General features: G+C 23.3%; 1 protein-coding gene across 6 annotated transcripts in view; it reads right to left on the reverse strand.

Annotated features, from left to right (window-relative positions):
- The window catches only part of LOC114124170 (sodium channel protein 60E-like), a 133,820-nt gene that overhangs the window by 84,522 nt on the left and 25,043 nt on the right, over positions 1 to 24,255 (reverse strand). For all 6 annotated transcript variants that reach the window (XM_050199595.1, XM_050199592.1, XM_050199600.1 and 3 more), the window contains exon 3: positions 7,565 to 7,773. In XM_050199595.1, coding sequence (XP_050055552.1) covers positions 7,565 to 7,773 — 209 coding nt within the window. The remainder of the gene's footprint in view (positions 1 to 7,564; positions 7,774 to 24,255) is intronic.

Genomic DNA, 24,255 nt, shown 5'->3' on the forward strand with positions numbered 1-24,255 from the left:
TATATATTTAAATAATCATTCAATTGTATAGTTAGTATAGTTAAGTAATTGCGATAATATCTAGATGAACCATAAAACAACGCAATAGAAAAATGCGTATTTAAATCGCCGATAATACTCTAAGAAACAATTCGGATACAATACGGTGGTTAAGGAAAAAATATCTTTCGCCAACTTTTAATATAGGACACACATCGTACCGGAACACAGGCATAACGAATATGTATAATAGTGTATACGTCGATTTAATATGTATGTATATATGTATATTATATATATACAATGACTATAATCAGTTTCCCGTCGGCATGAAAGGATATAGTTGAGCAACGTCAAATGTATGTCTGGGTTGCCGTTTATAATGCTTTCTTTTGTGTTCCACACGGTTCTTTGGTGGAAAATTCACTCTTAAGCGAACAACATTGCATGAAAGTGAGAGAAGAAAGAAGAAAGCATTTCTCTATTATTGTCCAATGAATGTTCAAAAACCCTTCAAGGTAATTATCTCTATTGCAACCCATATTATGACGTTTAATAGAGGAACTAGTATAAATGGTATATTATAATATATTAAATATATATTATATATATATATGTGTATGGAATTTGGTTAATCTTGAACAAACTTTGCAGTTGTCCAACATACAGTGTAGTTAACTATTTGCAGATTAATTATTTAAAAGTATGGATGAAAGTTGATGATTACGATAATAAGCAAAACTAAAAAATAATTGGAAAAATAATTTCATTTCATTTTCTTTTTATTACTGTTTTTTACATTAATAATTTTAGAAAATAATATTGTTCAATGATGTAATCAAAAAAAAAGTAAAAACAGAATACTACCTGCTTAAATTTCAAAATGTAATCTGAGATATTAAATCAAAAAAATAATAACATATTATGTTCAAGGCAAATTATTATTTAAAAGTTGTACACACATTTTATGGTCTAGCAAAGTGACAAACTCTTTTAACCAAACTGTGTTCCAAAATTCTATTACCTACATAAAATCAGAATGATCTCTATCCATAAGACATATTATGCATGCTAATATTATAATGGTTAGAATTATTAAACTGTATCTTTCCTAGAGAATGAATCAAGCTATAGCCTATTTTACTCCCGATTTTCAACTTATATGCTATTTTAATTACTAACTAAAAAAAACATCACAATAGGCTATACTCTTATTGAAAGACCACTGCAGAACATTATGTTTTCAATGGAGTTCTGAACCAACAGCAGTAAAAGTTATTTTTGATTAATTAAATTTATAAATGTATGTAATAGTTAAAACAATTAATGTTATCCTAGTCCTATTTCTATTTTAAACGAATTTCTTCTTAAATACTTATTATCTGTTATTTCACAAAATATTTTACGTTACTCAGAATTCGAAAAACTAATAATATCTTTCTAAGTAATAACAAAAAGTGCCGTTTCCTATCAATGACGATTGACGATTTTATAGTTGCTACAGTCATGTGTCTATTTTTTTCGAAAGTATGACGTAACAATTTGTTGAAGTATAAATAAATACTATTAAAATGTACAATGTCACTTATCAGTATATTTGCTAACTGAATAATAATAATACATGCATTATGCTCGGTTGCACAGCGTATCTGACTATTGCAGTAACTTTATTTATTTCAGCTTTGTTATTACTTATTAACAATAATTTCATAAGATATATAACATATTATATGCAATAATTACATATATTATATACAATTCTGGATAAATAACTAGCACAATATAAATAAGAGGCAACGCAATCCATGGTTTTAGTGATTTTAAGCAACATAAACCGACCTAATTTAAATTTAATTGTTATTCAAAAATCTTATCTACATTACACACAATTCAATATTTATTTCAAATGTTAACTCCAGAGATTTTCATAGACATTTTAATTTATAATTAAAAACAAAAGTATATATTATTTATTTATTTATTCAAATAACCCGGTTTTAAATTTAAATATTAGAAAATAAATGTTTCATGTTATATTATTAAATTGTAGTATAAAATATTTAAATAAGTTATATTTTATTAATATCACTATTATTGGTGATTGATTTTAGTAATCATATTTGAGAAATATGCGATGCTCTTGCTATGTGATATTTAACAGGTTAATGCATCTCAAGATCACATGTTTTCAAGTTTTAAAAAAGTTTAAAGAAAAGTTTATCGAAATTTTCAATTCATGAAGAAGAATCATTTATGTTTTTTGTATACGTAGTTTTCTAATACAGTATTTATTTTATACATTTTATGTAAGTGTTCAAAATATATTTCAAATTAAAACTTTTATTTCATAGTTTAGCGTAACAACATTAAGTATTAACTGAAACAAGGCATATGATTTATAAGCTATAAACCATTTAAAATATAAAAATAGTTTTAAAATTATTACTAAATGCTTTAAGAATAAGTATATTAGCTGTTAGTTACTTTATTATGATTTATTATTCAGAAATTATTATGATAAAATAATAACCAGTTAATATTGATTTTTTTTTAATTATAAAAAAAAAAAATAGTTTTAAGCAAATAAATAAAAAAAAAAGATAATTTCAGAATTTCAGAATACCAATTCCATATATTTTGATGTATTTAGTAATAGTATGATTGAAAAAATAAAATAATAATAATAATCTTTATCAGTTTTCATCATTATGTTGTAAATATAGAAAAATTGTATGTTTATACTCGTATATTGTATTTAAAAATTAATTAAATGTTAGCATGAAATTTGAAGATCAATAATCATCAAATAGATTTCTGTTTTTCTTTTATTGTATCACTCGCGTTCCATAGAAAGAACAAATACACGATTGATACTTGAATATATAGGTAATATGTTTTGCAAATATATGATTACAATAATATGCAAACTATATTCAAAGATATTCTATACCCTAAAACGATACGGCACATAACATTATTTTGTGTATGCCAATTTTTTATTTTTACTTTTTTTTTTTTTTTACTAGAATTTCCATTAAACAACGATATAAAGTTTCAAATATTATGTAAACAACAATGTTGAATATTTCATGATTTAAAATGCATTATTATTTTTTTAATTAGTTTCATTAAATAAAATGTTTTAAAAAATATGGTAGTTTTCTAACAGACATCAGAGTTACAAATATAATACAATAAATATACATTATACATATAATATATATAATACAATTTACGATATGTTTTCAAGTATAGTACTAAGCGTTTTAAGTAATCAAAAATATTATACGAGTATACTTTTTAATTTTTATCAAATAGAGACATCAAAAACCAAACAGTTTGATCTGTAACGTCATCTGTACAAATACTTAAAAATTGAGTCCTTGTAATTTTAATTTAGAAATAAAACTGAATTTACGATAAAATTTTAATTAGGTTATTTACATACTTTAACTATAAATTTAATCAATTCTGATGTATTCACATAAGTTTATATTATCACAAGTAACAAATTATCTATTGATATTTTAGATTTTAAAGTTAAAACGGTTATTGATTAATTTATTTGTTTCCGCCCAAAAAAAGTTATTCCCACAGGATCGTTGAGAATTTTGGTGGGTTAAACTGATTTACTTTATTCTCTCTTTCTTATACTTTCTTATTTTATTTATAAGGCAGTATATAAATATATAGAATTTCAAAAATTGATATTTTTGAAATCCTTTTATCAGTTTTATCGATTTTACTTAGGCCGTATGTATTTTTCTCCTAACGCTTTTTCATTTAGTTACGTTGTTTTCAGAAACCTGACACTTGGTACATTTACTTATCAAGTATGACAATATATAATCTATTAAATCCTTCTGTCCTTTGTGGGAGTACACCCTATTACCAAAACTGCTTCTCAAGAAAGATGAAAATTGAAACACTAACTCATAAGTGGTAAAAATATAGTATAACAGTAAACTCTTTTATGGCTAAAACTGCATAATGAAATATGTATCGATACAATAACGGTCATAATTATTTATTTAAGAAGTAATAGTTATAACATGTACCTATAATTATTGATTTTAATTTATAATATATCTACGCAGCCATTATGAATATACCTATAATTTTCTCACTCTTTTTTTTTGTAGAAAATAAATTAAAGTTGGAACCTATTAATTGTTAATACATGCATTATGCTTATTGAAATTCTAAAATTGAAATTAAAACAATATTTTTTTTATAAAATGTAATTTCAATTATAATTATTATTATTTAAATTATAAAAATGAATTGATCGTTGTAATTTTTATGTAAACTATATGATATTATCTGAAAATCAATTTTAGAATCAATAGCAATACTAGATATCTACTGAAACTAAACTTGTTTTTCAGTTAGGAAATCTTTGGGTAACATGTTCAACAATGCATATTTTCTATTTTTTTTTTTTTTAATAGTTTTTATAGCTTAACAATATTCATATTATTATACACATATTATAAGTATCTGTTAAATGACTGGAAAATTAAATTTTCAGTATTACACGTAATCCAGACATCAAATTATTTATAATGTAACTTATAACTTCCGTATACTTTTAAGAATTGAACAATAAATAAACATTATTACATTAATAATAAAGAAAAAATTTAACTATACGTACTAAATCTATACAAGAATACAAGTAAAATGTGAACCAATAAATAATTTTAAAAAGACACTTCATTGTGAAGTGTGTATTATTCAAAGAACCTAAGATCAATATATGCATACTTAATTTATATAACACTTAACAATATTATACTTTATATGGATCAATATTAACTTATCTTACATTTTTTCAACATACTTAGTTACTCAGAATAAATGTATTTTATGGACTTTTTTTGTATTATATACGTGGTTTTAGCCTTAAAAACAATAAACAGACAAAATTACTTGTCTAACAAAATAGTATTGAGTTAAAGTAATAAAAAATAATTCAGCATACATGATAAACGAAAGTAATTTAATAGCTACGTGTGTTAAGTAAACCTTATATAATTTCGATCGTCAGCAATCAGTTAAGTTATAACCTTTTATGCATTTGCATGTCAGTAACTTCACGTGTTTGGCACTTACTCAATATCGTCACACGTCACTAAATCGAAAATATCACCCAATTTGCAGTAAAACACCAAACGTTATGTAGGTCACAAGGTAAACAAGCATTCGTATTCTCTTTTCATACTTCTCATAGCAAGTACGTAAAGTAACATTATATTAATGTAATCGCATTTTTGATGTAAATAGACACGAATCACTGAAAACATTTTATTTAAAAAGTTGATTTCATAAAAAGAAATCAACTTCAGTACATTTTCAAATGTAACTTTAAAATTTAGTATGTGACCATAAAAATTAGACAATCTACAACTTATTATATAGTACTGCTACCAATTATTATTATTTAGTCAAATGGTGTAATGTCACCGTTTTTAGTAAATAGCTTCAAATTAGTTTAAATAATATTTTGAAATATTATTGTCTATATTAAAATATAAGTTTAACAATAATAACATGTTATTACTAAGTTTCAAATATTTACGATTATTATTATTTAAATTACAGAATAGTTTAAAATAAAACCGTTAAAAGGATAAATTTTGTTTGAATATCATTTATCGTAAAGATTAGAACTTCATATGACTCTAAAAATGTAGCTAAGTTATTTTCAATATTTTTAAAATTCTATTAAAACAATTTATACAAATTTAACAAAAACATTTTAGTACATATTTAAAATTGAACTATTAAGATTAACAATTGAAACATTATTAGTTTTTACTACTCAAAATGGTGTGATGAATCGCATGATGAGTACTGATTAACACAAAAAAGTCGGCAAGTGGGTACCACTCTGCTATACATTAGGGGGTGGGGTGGACCTCGGACTAGGGTAGGTTAAATTTGAATGCAATGATAGGTATCATTGTATACGAAAAACGATTCTGAACGGAAATGATTTGTCAGTCTAGAATATTTAACGTTAGATATAAATATAAACAATTTTATGAATTTTGAACTACAAAATAATTTGCAAATATTCATGATTTTGACGAGTTTTTGTCAAAATTTGAACTTCAAATGCTAATAAAAAAAAAATTGTGCCTATGTATTCTTATAATTTCTTTATCGCTATAAGAATAACTTATGAGGAACTTTGTATTAATTTTTCAAATATTTTGACTCCGCCAAAAAAATTTTTATCGACACTTTAAAAAAAATTCTTAGGAAAATTGAAAATTTCATTTGTCTATAAATAGCTCAAAAAAAGTCAAAATATTTTGAAAATCAAATCGCGTAAAGAAAATGACAATCTAAACAACTGGTAAAAATTTTAAGTATTTACGAATTATACTATTTGAATAACAACAAATATCAAAAATCGTTTGAGGCTAAACCGTTATTTAACGCGGTTTTGTAAAAATTTCAATTTCAAACACTCATAAAATTTTTTTGTCTGAATCCGATAGAGTTTTTTTTACAGATATATGAAGAAAAATGTATGGAGAACCTTGTAAAAAATTTTCAAAACTTTGATATAAAAGAAAAAATTTTTACGATTTTCCAACCACAAAATTACTTGCAAATTTTCGCAATTTTGATATATTTCGTATAAATTTGAACTTTAAGCACTTATAAAAAATAATTGTGACTAACGATTTCAGATTTTTTTTATCACTTTAAGAACAACTTATAAGAAACCTTGTATTAAATTTTCAAGATTTTCTGGTCAGCCAAAAAATTTTTATCGTTATTTTAAAAAAAAATACTTAGAAAAATTGAAAATTTAAATTGTCTATAAATAGTTCAAAAAAAGTCAAAATTCTTTGAAAATTTAACTGTGTATGGAAAACGCTAATATAAATATTTGGTGAAAATTTCAAGTATTTAGATCGATTAGTTTTTGAGTTATAGCAAAATAAAAAATTCGATTTTGACGAAAACTGGTTTTGCGTAAAAAGTCCCGTTTTTCCCTAATTTTTTTAGGGTTTTTCCTGATTCATTAAAAAAATATTGAAATTTTTTTATTTTTGACCCCCAAAGTACCAACTAGATTCAATTTCCTTTTCAAAGAGGGGCTGAAGTCAAAATTCGAAGAATTTTTACTGCTCCAAATGTTGTCGACAGACACAAAAAAAAAAAAAAAATACACACATCATTCTAAAATCAATACATTCATCACTCCGTTCAAATTTTCAGAATCTAAAAAATATACTCATAATTGTGAAACTAATAAATTTATTTAAAAAAAAATTATTTATTCAATAAACTGTAATTGTACTAATTTTAGGCTCAAAAATGTTTAATATTTCATGTAAAAATATACCTAAACTGTAATCATTTTTCATCACGCATAACTATTAAAATAGTGCAATATGAGCATTTAATTATTCATACTATTATGAATAATTTGAATTAAAATAACAAATTCAAACTATATTTATTAAGTTATATTTGTTTCCCAAAATGTTTCTCGAATTATAATAATGACGTTAATAGTTGTTATGTAAATAATAATTGAATAGTAAACTCATTTAATACTTACTCAGCTTCTTCGACCGAATCTGTTTTGGCTAGGAAGACACAATTGAGCAATATAGTGGTCATAACCACATAGTCGAATATTTGATTAGTAGAAATGTATATGCACAGTTGCCGAAACGAGTTCCAAGGGGAAAACATAAAGAAAGACTGGGTGGCTGTAAAACGGTGTATATAATTCTTCCGAAATCTTTTGGATACCACACAAAACGTCTAGAAAAAAAAATGATAATAATAATGAAATAATAATTCATTTACAATACACATATAATTATTACAGCAAGAACAACATACAATTTATATTTTATATTGGTATTTTTGTATTTATTACGGTAGATAACTTCGCTCAATGGTGGGGTACTTTTCGTGTGCATATTAAGAGGGGGAGATTTAATGTTTATACCAAAAAACACCCTAACCAAATAATAAATAACACAAACTACAAAATACTAAATGGAGATTTACTCATTTGTTATTGTTACCAAATACCAAACATTACATTGGTACAAACTGAATATTAATCATATCATATGTTATCAAACAATTAATATTATATTTTGTACAATGTTAAGCCACTATTTTAAATTCCACGCTCAAAATAATTATCACACTGATTTTATAGTAATAATTAATGTATTTCAGTTATATAAATTTAACTTACAATCATAATAGGCTAGTTGAAAAGCTTATACCATAGTTTTGTCTTGTGTTCACTACAGTCATGATTTTTATGTTAAAATTAATATTTATAATTTTATATTTTAATATTTTATATTAAAATAGTAAAAAGGTATTTCATCTAATAGCATCTATGAAACTGTTGAACCATGACTTCGGTTAACTGATCAATATTCTTCCCTGGCAGTATTTAGAAATAATAATGTTCCAGGAATATTATGAAAATACTTTACAAATTGTATAAAACATTCTTATACATTTTCTGGAATGTACTAAATTCCAAATAATTTCAATTTTATAGAATTTGAATTTGAGGTAGTTATATATCTTAAAATACCATTATATTGAATGATTTGCAAGTACATTTAGTATAATCAATAATGTATAATATTATCCGGTAACTGTCGACATTCAAGATTATCTTATAGATTTTGGATAGCTTCATAAACATATAGATAGGTATTTACAAGAACTCGGATTTTAAAGCATAATAAATATCAAAACACACCCAATTGTTTTAAAAAAGCAAAAAAAAAAAATGGCCAAAAACTAACATAAACTAGTTATAAACTGATTAAAAAAAATTGACTAGGTACCAACCCATGTATTTTCCTTGATTTACAATAGTGAAACTAACTCTAATGCCCTACAGAATGTTTTTATACATAGACAATGAACGCTCTACATCCAATGAAGTGATCGGTCCATATTTCATACAAGAAATTTTAAATTACAACACTAAATCTTTAATTTTGAAATGAACAATATCCATGTTATAGCAATACTGACTGTAGATGCTACAGCTGGCTATACGTAGATCGATTTACCCGTTGGTCGGCTATCTATAGACCAATGATCTATACTTTAATATTAGATTTTTATCTCGTATATAAAAAAATATATGCTTTAAAATCCGAGCCCCAGTAATTACCTACATTATTTTAAATAATCTAAGATGATTCGAGATGAATTCGGTTAGATTAGGTCAAATAAGCAATCAGATGTATAGAAGAGCAGTAATTTAGTTATACTATACAGTTATATACTGTTTATGTAAAAAACTACTGTAAATACCAGGGGTATTCATTAATACCAAATGTATTAATAAATATGGAAGAGCCAAAATGAAAAAAAAAAGGTCATATATATAATACAATTATACATAAATTCATATAAAAAATTTTTTTTGGTAAAAATGAAATAAGATGCGAGCCGAAAAAGTCTATGTGGCGAGACACGGTTTGGCCACCCTTGGTATATACTCTAGAATCTAGAGTCTAGATCACTGATTCCCAAACTGGAGGACGTGTACACATTTTTGGGGAGGCGCAAGCAGTTATTACAAAATACAGTTTTTGTTTAATTATTACTATTATTAATATTTTATACTAATTTATTACTATAATATTTTACCTTAATTGATTGTTACATTTTATTATTTACTATTATACAGGGTGATTCTTTTATCAAACAACACTCATTATTTTCAAAAGTATTCATGTTTTTGAAAATATTTTTTTACATAGTTTCAAATTGTTAAAAAAACAACATTTTTATAAAAAAAATTATATTTTTAAATATTTTTTATCCTTATAATTTTTTAATTTTTTTACTTTTTTGAATGACAACATAGATTTTTAATTTCATATTCCAAAGCAGAATAATTTTTTGAGTATTTTGATACATAAAAATCGAATTTAGGGTGAGTAGTTTATGAGTTATACTTATTCAAAGTTTAGACAAGCGGAGTAGTGGACAAACATTTTGCTGGGTAACCCCGTACCACTCCACTCCGCGCAGCTAAACTTTAATTACGTATAACTCATAAACTACTCACCCTAAATTTGATTTTTATGTATCGAATTACTTAGAAAATTATTCTGCTTTGGAATATGAAATTAGAAATCTATGTTGTCATTCCAAAAAGTAAAAAACTTAAAAAATTATAAGGATAAAAAATATTTAAAAATATAATTTTTTTATAAAAACATTGTTTTTTTAACAATTAGAAACTATATAAAAAAATATTTTCAAAAAAATGAATACTTTTGGAAATAATGAGTGTTGTTTGATAAAAAAATCACCCTGTATGTATTTCATAATTATTATCATAATAAAGAAGTTGTCATTCCGAATATTTTATAGTTTATTTGTAAAGTACACCAAAATGGTGGTCAATTTTTTTCAATTTATAAGGGGTGCGAGATGTTTGAAATACAAAGGGGGGGGGCGTAGAATAGAAGAGGTTTAGAACCACTGGTCTAAATGCATATGAGTCTATTCAAGCATAATGACTCTGGAGAATCAAGGTTTCCAGGTCGATTTTTGTAATTTAAAGCAGATTATTTTCATAATCCTGCACCAGGATAAGAATGGGCAATTTAACAGAAAAAAACATGATAATAAAAAACTAAAACAAATCTATACCAATAATAAAAAAATAATATTCAAAATAGGATCATGAATTTCTTAAATTTGAGTGTGACCTGTATAAATACGGCATTGCAAATATTTATGTCATCCTTAGGCCATTTGTTGTCACTATAATTAGTTATATCCAAGTACCATTAGCACAAGAGGGGTCGGTGTTAAAGGAGCATTCTTTAATCCCTGTTTTAACCCTAATTTGTCCTAATTCGTCATACGCGCTAGTTGAGTTTACGATTATTCTGTGACATTTCATCATTATTTATCATATATAACTGCAGTAACAGACATACATATCAAAAATACATTAATGGGATAAGAAAAATAATTTCAACTAACCTTGTTAGATTCATCTAACGATCTAAGACTTTTTACATTAATTACGTTTATAAATATTATAATGATTTATATATATATTAATACTAAAAAAACTTAAACATCTTAGTTCAAGATTATTGTAAATCCAAACATCCCAAACCATATAATATGCGTATACGTCTTGATAAATGTAAAAGCTTCTAAAAAACTAATTATTTTTTAAATTTACAAAATTATCCTGAAGTATTATACGTAGATAATTATTACTTTATACAAAACCAATAGAGAAAATTCAATGTAATAGTTTTATTTTATTTTAGAAGGGAAAATAATTAAAATTGATTAATTCACAAACCATAAATCGTCATAAATTATGGTAAAATTTAGTTGATACCTACCAAAAGCGCTTTAAATACTTTACCGCCTGTGGGTATAATATAATTTACGTTCTTCTAACTTTTAATATAGCCCACCCGATGTTTTAATATACATTTTGTATTACATAAGTATTAAATGTTCAAACTTTAATGCAACTAATTAAGAATATAAAAAAATTTAAATGAGAAACGGGAGTGTGGGAGTGTATTGGGTCACTGTAGAAGATGACATAGAAGTTTATAACAATGATAAATGATAACATACAAAAATATATTTCAAATATAACGAAGTTCCTTTTATCAAAATTGATAAATATTTTATTAAAATGGGTGATTGATTAAAGTTAATCTTTGATTTTTATCATTTTTTTTGAAAATTATTGGTAAATAAGTCAAATTATTGAACTACTAACGAAATGGGTATTTACTTATAAATGTAGTATGTTCGATAAAAAAAAAAAAAAATAGAATACGCAAAAAACAAATTATTGTTGCACCAAAACCCATTTCACTTCAAGCAAAATCTAAAATAAATAAATCTGTTAAAAAAGTTAATTATTGCACTTATACAGATTTTCTAAAACAATAAAGAAAAAAAAGAAAAAATACAAAAATGTAATACTTCGCCAATTACTTTACTCGAGTGTTGATTACACATTACTTGAACGATTGAAGCATCGGTGGTCGACCGAATTTTTCTAAAGTTTTAAGCTATAAATATAAATAACTATAATAAAAACATGACAATACAACACCACCACATGTGCGCTCTCGTGTGTAAAATAATATAATTTAATTGTTTATTTATCACTAAATTCTTATATTATTACGCATTTAATTCTCTTTTTAAAGACAATTGTACATATTGTGGGATTAATATCTACAATATTACTATTGTATAAGTAAGCATGTTCCGGAAATTAATTATAATAATACTTTTGTTACTTTGTTAGTGCTGCATTTTAAATTTTATTGTTACCTAATCAAGTCGTATTATTTAACCTGAATTGTTTTCATAGACTTTATTTCTACAAGTACATTAATTACTCTAAAATAATTTGATACATTGTCTTTAATTATATGGATACCACAGCTAGTGTATTATATTAGACATTTTTAGATGTAAAAATATTGATTACCTTTTTTTATTTAATGACTGTTAAGCTAAAAATTCACATAAAAAACTTAGAATTTGATATTTATGATAGGTCAAGATTATATTGAAAACTTTATTATTTTTAGACTTGTATCATTGTCAAATTAAGTTGTCGTTTATGATATCTTATTTAACCACCATATTATCTAACTTTATTTAATATCAGTCAAGAAACTGCATACATGTAACAAACAGTAACAGTGAAACAATTAATGTCACAGCAGACGTAATATCACAATAAGCAAAATATATGAATTAGATTGTAATTAAATCCCAGTTACAATTACTTATTTATCAGTTAAAATATTATTGTTAAAATAATAATAATTGTAATTTAAAAAAAGATTTTGAGAAGTGATCATTTGTAGATAAATAAATAATTTTTTTTAAAAGCTTTTAAGCATAAAAATTTTTTGTTGATAAATCAATTATTAAATTGATTTTCAAATATTTTAACATCTACAAGATAAATATAAAAGTAATATATAAGTTTCAATTACACAAATTAGTTCTAATAAAAACAAATATAATGTAGTGAATACATTTTACTACATCATTAACATTTTATTATTTATAGTTGATGGAGAATTAAAATGATAAACTTATACTGTAATAATATATGTTTTTTTTCAAAATTTTTAAAACTAATCATTATAATATTCACTACACATCATACAAATCTTGCTATATAAAAACAATAATATTGTTTACTAACAGAAAAGAATTTCCAATTTATATATTAAATATATAAGACAATTAGTTACATATGCACTTATAAAATACTGAGTATATTATTTAGTACTAAAATAATTATATACTAGTCACGATTTTCGAGTCCATAAAATCACCTTTTTATTTTAGTTAACAATAATATTATGGTAAAATATACGTAATGTTTAGTAAATTATCATATTATGATAATTTTTAACAGTTTATTTAATTGTTTTTTTTTTTTTAATTAATAAAAAATATATATATATAAGCAATAAAAGTTATACAAATCGTGAAAAAACATAAAACCAATAGATACTCGATAAAATAAAACAGTTTTGATAAAAATGATTAAATAATGATATAATATGTATATCATACTATACAATCAATCTATCAATCTATCATTATATACGTTAAGTACCTTGTTTTTTTTTTGCATACTAAAATTATAACATTAGAAACAATGAAAATGATGATAATATACAAAAACAACGCTCTTGCTGTACATCATTTACGCACAGCCAATATGGTGGTTATAAGTATATAATACACTTGGATCGGAAAAAATAGATGTTTTCTCGTTTGGCATAGAATCTAATCCAAACAATAATAGTAAATATAATTATTACCTAATGATCCATAGAAGAAGATGACCCTTATAAGTCGAGTTAGTATTGTTATTAATATTTCATTGAAATCATTTCAAAAGGGAGGTTTTGAATGTTAATTGCCAAAACTTTTGACCTACCCCCTTGAATCGTAAATTCTGCAAACAACTTTCCCATTGCACCGTTCTATTGTGCTTTCGCTGGACTCTAGACGGCCGTGTCATGCACAAGTACAATAGCCAAAATAATATTCTGCACCTTTGGGTTAACGACTTGTGAAATTCTACAAATCATAAGCCCTTCTCAATTGGATGGATGGATAAATAGAATTCCGTACTAGATGCCAAAGTGCTTAACTAGTTGGGAAATTTTAATGGGAATACTGATATAATTATAACAATATTATCTACACTTAATAGTATTTAAAATTATGTTTTAAGAATATTTATAAAAAAAAATATATCCAAATCCTATAAATTTTAAAAACGTGATAAAATCATTAAAATATAGTTAATATATGCTTTGTTGTACTATGGTATTAGCAAATAATATTATTCAAATTTTAATTTGTCTTGACTTATAAAAATAATGTTTAACTTTTAATTGTTATCTAATACCTATAATATTAATCTATTATATTTTTAATAAAACTGTGCATTTATAAATGCTTTATTATCATTTAATATAATTATTTTGATATTTTCCAAAAAAATATATTTTATTAAACAAAAATGAACATTTATTGTGAAATACATAAAGATGCAAGTAGGTTATTAACCTTAATAAGACAAGTCATTTATTGAATAGTGTCATCGACTTATAAGTGTGATAAAGCGAGTATACCTTAATTTGTTCCACTAATGGAAAAGTATTAATTTTCAAGAGACAACGATGGATAAGAAATCATCCCTAAGGGTAAAGGATATATCAAATAAGGTGCAATATTTCATTGTGCATCATGACTCATGAGTAAATTTCAGTTAAAAACGAAGATAAATACAATAAACTAAATATTAACTTGATAAGTAAATTATGACTGAAATAATAAGATTCACAAGAGTAAAAATATTACTATGCATTTTAAATATAATAGGTATTATAGTTACAAAAAAGATACCTATAATTATTACAAACGTAAAATCATTAAAAAAAAAAACTACGCATTATATCGTCTTTATAAATTTTAACATAAAACTATAAATATGATAGTAATAAACTATCAACTCGCGTATGGTACCAAAATCAATATTCAAAATACAATTACCTAAAATATATTGCCCTAATATTTTTTTCATTTTATTTCATTTTGTATAATTTTGAATTTATTATGATACGTTGAAAAGATTTGTTATTATTATTATTATAGATTTTATTCCTTCTATTTAATTTATTGGTGTTATACTAAATATAAACATATTATTTTTTAAAAAGAAAACCTATAAATAATCAAAAAAATTGTTGAAATACTTATTATACCGACAAATTTTTTTAAAGATAACTTTTAAGTATCCCAACTGAAATATTCAAGTAAAATAAATAAAATAATAAACAACAAATTTGTTGAAAAAATATATAATAAATAATATTATGTGTCGTTTAATTTATTTAAAATATCTAGAGTAAGTGTTTAATATAAAAGATAGATACACAGTATCTAAACTACACAACATGGCAAAAGAACAGTGCAAATGCAAACAGTATAATACACTTTATCTGATATTTTTCTACAGTTAATCCATGTAAATTAGATAAAAATACATCAATTAATAATTTTCATTTTACAAAAAAAATTAATAATATTAAACGAATTAATGACTAAGGTAAAAGTTATAATCCCAAAATGTACATAATATCTTGTACAATATGCGTCCGAACCAGAAATCAACAGTTTTTCGAATTTAAATTTGTATACATTTCATAAACGACTCGAATAACCCAGAAAGCATTAACATGCGATTATTCATTATGTTAATAAATTAAACGGAGTAGCGGGAGAATGTTATGTGCAGTTGACCTACACAAAAAAAACTAAGTTTTCCTTCATCCCCTTAATGGCGGCACATTTTCGTGTTCAGTTATCACGAATGATATCTGAAATGACATGGGGTCGACTTTTTTTCACCTCGTATATTATATATGTATGTATATATATATAAATATACACACTTATATAAAATTAAAAACAAAATGTTAAAACTAATATAACCCTAAGCGCGTTTTATAGACTTATAGTAAAACCACAAGTTGTCGTTGGTTTATTTTGGTATGATTAAAATTAGAAACAAAAACTACACAAGTTTTTTCTATGTTTAATAAATAATGAAAAGTCAGACGTGAGAATAAGATGTATTGGACTTTAAAATCACTCAATTAACTTTACTCTCGATGGTGTAAGATATTGAAGTTGTATTTTTTTTTTTTTCATATTGATTTTATGTTCTGAATATTAGAAGAAATAAAATAAAACAGAAAAATACAAAGGAATATCAGTACACCAAAATGTATATGCAAAAAAAAAACAGTGGTAAAATAACCGTAAAATATACAGTTTAAATAAACCCAACACTTTTTATGATTATTTATTAATAGTTACATTGCACAACGGTTAGGGAAAACATTTTTCCAGTTTAATGACAGTTATTGTTTTAGGATAACGCATAACTACAATTCGATAAATCCTATGTAATAGAAAATAAATTAATTGTCAGTGATAAAATTAAAAAACATAGTTTATCAAAGGATATTAATAAAACCAATGACCATTGATTAGCCAATAAAACCTTTGCTATGTACGGCTACATTTCTATATCAATAACTCTGGTGTTCTAAATTTCGTATGAATTAAAATACTTCTTTTTTTAATTATTTTCAAAAATGGTAATAATAATAATAAGATTATGAAGTATAATAACTATTAATAATTTTATAATAGATACTCGTATTATACCAAATTCAAAGTTATAGAATATTATATTATGACTAAATTCTCACATAAATGATACAAGAAGTGCAATTATCTATTTTAACCAATGTAATAATAAATAAAAATAATCGAATACACTTTGATGATTTTCATTGTAAGGTCAACTATTTAGTATTGAAAAAGATGAGTTCATAAATACATTAATTGATGAATCATATTTTAAAATGTAGTAAGCAGCGATTGACACTGTACATCTACTTTTACTCAAGACTATTATAAATTGATTAAGTATATATTTTTAATCAAATAAAAAACTGTAAGCAATTAATTTATACCTTTTATGTTATTCAAAGAAATATAAAAATATTAAAAAACTAAGAATAAAATTTAAACAACAATTTATTATATAGTTATATAAATCGAGAAAACTATAAAAAAATATATCCATACCTACCTATACAAATTAATCTTTAAAATCACAGTAAGAGCATTATTGTTATAACAAAACTATTAATGTTTAGTTTAAATATTATTACATACATTAAAATAAGACTCTGGAAGTCTAAAATAATATTAGATAAAATTGAATGATTTCTTAAATGTTTTTCTATCATTATTAGTTTACCTGTATATTTAACCCAGACACATATTATACAATCCTAATAAGTATATTGTGAAATCTAAAAAATAAATGATAATTTAAATTGAGATAAACAAAAATATGTACCATAATAATGTCTACTACAATTATTTATAACAATTATTACATTTTTAGTTTAAAAAAATAATATATTAAATAAAAAATAAATAATATACACAAAACATGAAATTAAATCAGTACCTAATACAATTTAGACATTAACAACTTTTAATAAACCATATATTACATTCCAATCCTTAACTAATAAAATTTAAAAGTCGTTAGTTTTTGTTGAAATAGTCAATGTTGTCTAAATTTAAAACTCAACCATGTCTAAAAATTTGAGCAAATTTCGATAAATTAATTTTTTGTAAAAAAAAACTATAAGAAACAAATAGAAAGACAAATAATTTGGCAATTATAGATATCATTAATCATTATGATGTACAAAAGTAGGTAAGTGTGCCTTATTATTGAATTGATATTTATTCAATTATTATTGGGTTGATTACAGTACATATATAACGAATATGTAAAGTTTTAAATGATAAATCATTGGATATAAAAAACAATTCTGAACAGAGTATAACTTTTTTTCGCCAATATTAAAAAAAAACTAAAAAATCAAACATTTTAAATATCTAAAAATAGCTCGATAAGGGTTTTAATCTTTTTTTTAAATCATACTAAGTATAGAAAATTGTAATATACTCATTTGGTAAAATTAATGTTATTTGGGTATTCTTTTTAAATTACAACAAAATTAGGTTAATAAAAAGGGTTAATTATATCAGAAACTGGTTGTGTGAAAAAATTCTCGTTTTTCTCAGTTTTGTTTTTTTTTTCAGTTTTAAGAAAAATACTAGTAATTTTTCACTTATAACTCAACTTGAAATACTCATATCAAAAAATTAATTTAAATCAATGATTGAATTATTTTTATTACTCTAAAAGTTGGTGATGGACACAAAAATAAACACACATATACCCATATTTACCTAACTTTCAGCTTAATAATTCATCTCACAATGTTACTGATAATATAATTAAAATTAAACTAATGATGTTACTTAAAGTTGAAATATTTAGTTTATGATAGTAATTGTTAGATAAGAAAAAATCTACATTTTTAAATTAAAATTCTATTATTAAATTTTAGGTACAAAGTTTATAACTGTAATATAAAATTGAATAATAATTAGTAATGAACTTGACTATTAACTTACTATTGACTTGCAGCGAACTATTTTATTTTAAAAAATAGTAGAATAATAAATATTCGTTATATTGTCTAATATATATCAATTAAAATCACGTATTATTGATATTAAAACATTAAAATAATTTATTAAAATTTGATAAAGACTAAAAGTAATATAATTGAAATCCAATAACCTATGAAAACAAATAAAAAAAAATCATTATCCATGACTAACTTTACTTAACTACCTATATCATATATTTTATTATTTTCCCCATTTAGATAAAAGTTCCATGCATACCATATTTAATTCATACGGTTTTACGATTTATTCGTACATTTTAATTAAGCATATTAGATCCTCAAAAGTTTAAACTTTTAAATATCAATTAAAAAAATGATTAAATATTCAATTATTTTATTAAATTTTTTAATAATTAGTATAATAGTATAATATTATATATTATAGTGGAATGGTTAACAATTTAAAATGGGCTATTTTAAAATGATTTTGTTTAAAAAATACATAGTATTATGCATTGTCTTATTCATAAAATATAATTTAATATTAATAAATATATATATAGCAATTATTATGTTTATAATTGATCTAGAAAGACTTTGAAACAATAATTTTAATTTTGTTATTTATTATTAACACTATTAATTATTATTTATTACGAAATTGAGCAAAACGATAAAAACAATTTTTAAAAGAAAATATAACCAGTTTTTTTACACCTTATTTAAAATTCTAAAAAGAGAGATGTTTATTTATTTTTTTATCATAATTGTTTTTTGTTTTCCTTTGAGTTTAAGTAAAATAAATAGCATATCAATGTATACAAATATATAAAATATGAAATAGTCAAAAAGAATTGAATTTTAAACGAAATGTCAAATAGGTAATCTTCAAATCAAAAATAAAATGTTAATAGAAAACCCTAGATTACTTCGTAATTGGATTAAAGCACTTTTTTAGTAAAAATATTAAATGTATATTTTTTTAAATTCGAAATCAATATATAATTAAGTAATGAGTATAGAATTAACTCTAAATGAATTTTATGTTTAAAAGATCGTGAAACATTTTGTTTGAAATTTTTGTTAAATAAAATATTATAAACACTTTGACCAAAACTTATCCAATAATCTATGCATCAAATAGAACTTAATAAAACAATTGATGATGCATTAGTAAAATAACATATTAATTCAAAATTTTAAACCAATTATTGTGCATTCAGAGTTAATTACTTAATGATATACCATTAATAATTTGTTTTACACTACAAATTGTTTAATGTGTTAATATAGTGTACTAAAAAGATAATTTGAAGCATTTACAAACAATAATAAAAATTAAAAAATGTAATTTTCTATTTTGGTTATTTCCCTTCAGGCAACACAATTGAAACAGTTTAAAATACTTTTTCAATCATGACACATAAGCCGAAAATAATTTATGAATTAGAATCCTGAAAATAGTCGACAGCTAGTGAACATATATCAGGATTAAGTGAAATTCAAAGAAGCGTAACGTTTCTTAAACACTATAACGTGACATTTTATACGTTTAATGTAAAACTAAGTGATTCTGCCTACATGACCTAAATTTTGAAGACGTTTTGTGTGTGTAAAAAGTCGTTAACTAAATCAACGTGAAGATAAAATTTTATACTATCAGTAAAACGAATTTAAATATATTGGTCAACGATAATAGTGTACAAAATATTTCTTCTAAAAGTGTAAAAAAATAAAGTTTAAGCATATTCAAGAAACAATAGTTATTAATATAACAGGGGAAGACAGAATATGTTAGATTGAAATTAAAATCATTAAGGAATACTTCTGTTTTATTTCAAAACGACTTGACAAGAAAAGCCAAGCCCTTTTACTTGGAAAAAACTAACAGAAATTCAACGATTATATCAAATTATACACGGAGATTCATAAAATTAAAGAATTACTAATTTTTAGATAAATATATAACCCATTGGTCGGTTTATATCACCTTATCAACAGTGCACAATATTGATTTAAACAATTTGGAGACTTGGAAAAATTAAAATAGGTAAATGATTTCCTACATTTGTTGAATTATCTGAATTATACCCAACGTGAATGGTCATGGGTTAAATATTAAAGTAATAATGAGCATACATTTTTAAAATACTTATGGGTTTGTCTCGTAAATAATCCTTTCTTTAAGATTCCATAGTGGTCATGTCCTAACAATGAAAGACAGAAATCATAGAAACTTAATTTTAAGTCTACCCAATTAAAAAAATAACAAATTTTATATTTCATAAGGTCAAATAATTAAGAATTTTTTCATATCTTTGTATACCTAATGTTATTAAATAAATGTAAATATAACATAAATAGACACGTTTATGAGGAGAGGGAGTAAAAGCCCGATTGACACGAGTAATACTTTGTGGGACGACCATATGTTAAGTATGTACATATTTGTGTTAAAATTGATATTAAAATAAAATATTATTGTAATTTAACCCTTTCTATAACCCTAGTTTATTTTATATAGTCATTACTCATCCAGATCAGTATGAAAAACTATTTATCTATACCTTCAAGAAACGAGTGAATAATATAAGTGACATTATATTCCATATCATCTAACCTTGACACACAGCTCTCAGTTCCTAATCCTCGGGAAACAGGTGATGTGTTTCGTCGCGAAGTGGAAGTGATGAGCTTCACATACATACGATATTATGCGTACAAGTGTAGGTGTATAAATGTACTAAAACACGTTCCACAGGAATTTCGATGCATTGCACACCACTTCATTGACAGAAATTCGCCGACGAAAACTGATTGATCAAGAATTGGACGGTACGACGAGCGTAGAGAAAGAGGCCAATAATGATAAATGACAGTAAATTTCCTTTACCCTTTCACCAATCCTACCCCTCTAACAAAATCATGAATACCGGGTGAGCCATTTAACGTAAGACCACATATCTCAAAAATTGTTAACATTTTTAAAAAATATTTTTTTATACATAAATTTAAGTGGTTAAAAACCTTTTTTTAAGTCATATTTTTTTATAGTATTTCATTATTATCATAATCTAATTATTTAAATTAATAAATAAAGTGGTACAGGAGTATCACGAAAAATGTTGATTCGCTATTCCACTCAAAAAAACTATTTTAATACGATTTTTATAGATCAAAATACTCTGAACATTATTCTGTTAAAATATCTGTGATGTCATTAAAAAAAAAAAAATTAAAATTATAACAATAAAAAATATAATTTTTATCCAAAAATTTTGTTTTGTAACGAATTTAAAGTATGCTAGAGAATTATCTTCAAAACGTCCCTAGGATATTCTGAAAAAATCAGTGTCTTGTGTTAAATTGATCACGCCGTGTATCATACATAGAATTACAGATCGCAGTTGCCGAATTCATTCCACGTAAAATTGGAAGGTGTTTTATCACAGTCACAGGGACCGCTGTTCATGATATTATTATTCACGCGCAAGTGACTGAAAACTAAGATATTTTCCGAATATAAAACTTAGATATTTTAATTTTAAATCAAAAATATTTTAGTGTATAAATACTACATAAATTTATAAAAATCAAATTACATCTATTATTTAAGCAAATTACTGAATATTCATAATCTGGATACGTATCTAATAAAATATCTCAAATTTAATAAGTTATTAATTGAATAATTCTTGTTTTTTAGAAGGACGACACGTTTTTTTATAAAGAAAAATTTAAAAATATTTTCTAATTTTAATATTATAAATTATAGAAACTATATTTTTGTTTTTAATATCTTTAGCTGTGATGAACATATCTTTTAATTTTAAAAAGTACGATTCCCAACAGTTATGAAGAAAATTATGGTTTATCCTGTAAGACTGTAAATACCTTAAGATACATGATATTACTTTTTAAATCACTAATAGACTCAAAAAAGTATAATATAAAGACCTCATACGATTCATTTCAGTTTAAAATATATTTCCAATTAATTATCAATAATAAAAATAAGAATAAAACAAAAAATAATAGATTATCACATATGTAGTTTAATATTTTTTGTGTATAATATAATATAATAGATTATGTATTTCAAAAACAAAAGGCGATAATTTTAATAAGCATCGTCGTTTCTGCAAAAATGAATTTAAACTTTTATTTTTATTTTTTATTTGAGATAAAAATTGATTAACGTGATAGCTTAGTTATAATATATTTTAATATCAATAAAGGTAGGTAAATAAATAAATACCTGCATTTTTTATAAATAATACAGAATTTATAAATCTTATCAATTATATTGATGATATTATTTTTACATACTTAGAACTTTTATTATTTTTCAATAATATTGACTACAATTTTATATATTTTTGTAATAAAATAAAAATAAATATTTTGCACATGTGTTTTTGGAAATCATGTTATCATTGTAGTACTTAATATAATTATTAAAATAATAATTAATAACTATCAAGTATGAAAAATCATTAGATTTAAGTACGAAATTAACATTTTGTAATGTTTTGATTAAACAATATAAATACAATAAAAAGTTAGTAATCAACCAATCGATAAGTATTAAGCCAATAAAAATTAAAAACTAAAAATATATAAAAATACATAAATATATTACCACGTACTTGAATTTCAAAATAAAGCAACACCAATTTTAAAAAAAAATAATAATATAGGTGTTTTTATAATTAAATCAGTTTTAAATAAAATAAATATGGTTAAAACTGTCTTCATAGTTAGGTACAAATTAGTAAAATTATACGCATATGGACTGCAAAAATAAACAGCGTATAATTTTTTTTTTCTATTTTGATTATAGTTGCCTCTTATTCAATTACAAACAGTAACTCAATTATAAAGATTAACTGCATGGCATAATATATTTTATATTTGAATAAAATAATTTATTATTAATCTTGCAATTTGTGCTAATGGATATATGATTTAAATGTATGTATTGTTGTAAACAACTATCCTAATTTTTTTTTATTTATTTCAAATGTAAACATTTACAAGCATATATTATTATAATTATTATTATAAAATATAAAAAAAATATTAAGGTAATAAATTAATAATATATATATTTTTAATATTAATAAAAAAAATAGGAACCCATAATAAATATCTGTATTACTGTAAAGTAACCTTAAATTTCATTAACTACATAGATGATACTATACCACCTTATAAAACTACGAGATGAATCAATTTTAAATATACATACTAAAAATGATTCGTCTCATTTTAGATTCTGAACGGAGTGAAGAATGTATTGATTTTACAATGATGTATGTTTTTTTTTTTTTTTTTTTTTTTTTTTTTTTTTTTTTTTTTGTTTTTTTTTTTTTTGTGTTCTGTGTACAGCATAACTAGTCGAAATAATGCTCCAATTTCAAACTATGGGGGTGGTTTCCAATGTAAAAGTGAATATCCTTGGTGCATTATAGAGGTAAAAAGTTAACATTTTCCAATAGTTTTCAAAAAAATCGAGAAAAACAAAAAAAAAATGACTGAAAAACGGCAATTTTTACGCAAAACCAGTTTTCGACCAAATCGATTTTTTTTTATTGTTGTAATTCAAAACTATCACTGAAAATACTTG

This window comes from Aphis gossypii, chromosome 1 (assembly GCF_020184175.1).
Source record: "Aphis gossypii isolate Hap1 chromosome 1, ASM2018417v2, whole genome shotgun sequence".
NCBI classification, from domain to species: Eukaryota; Metazoa; Arthropoda; class Insecta; order Hemiptera; family Aphididae; genus Aphis; species Aphis gossypii.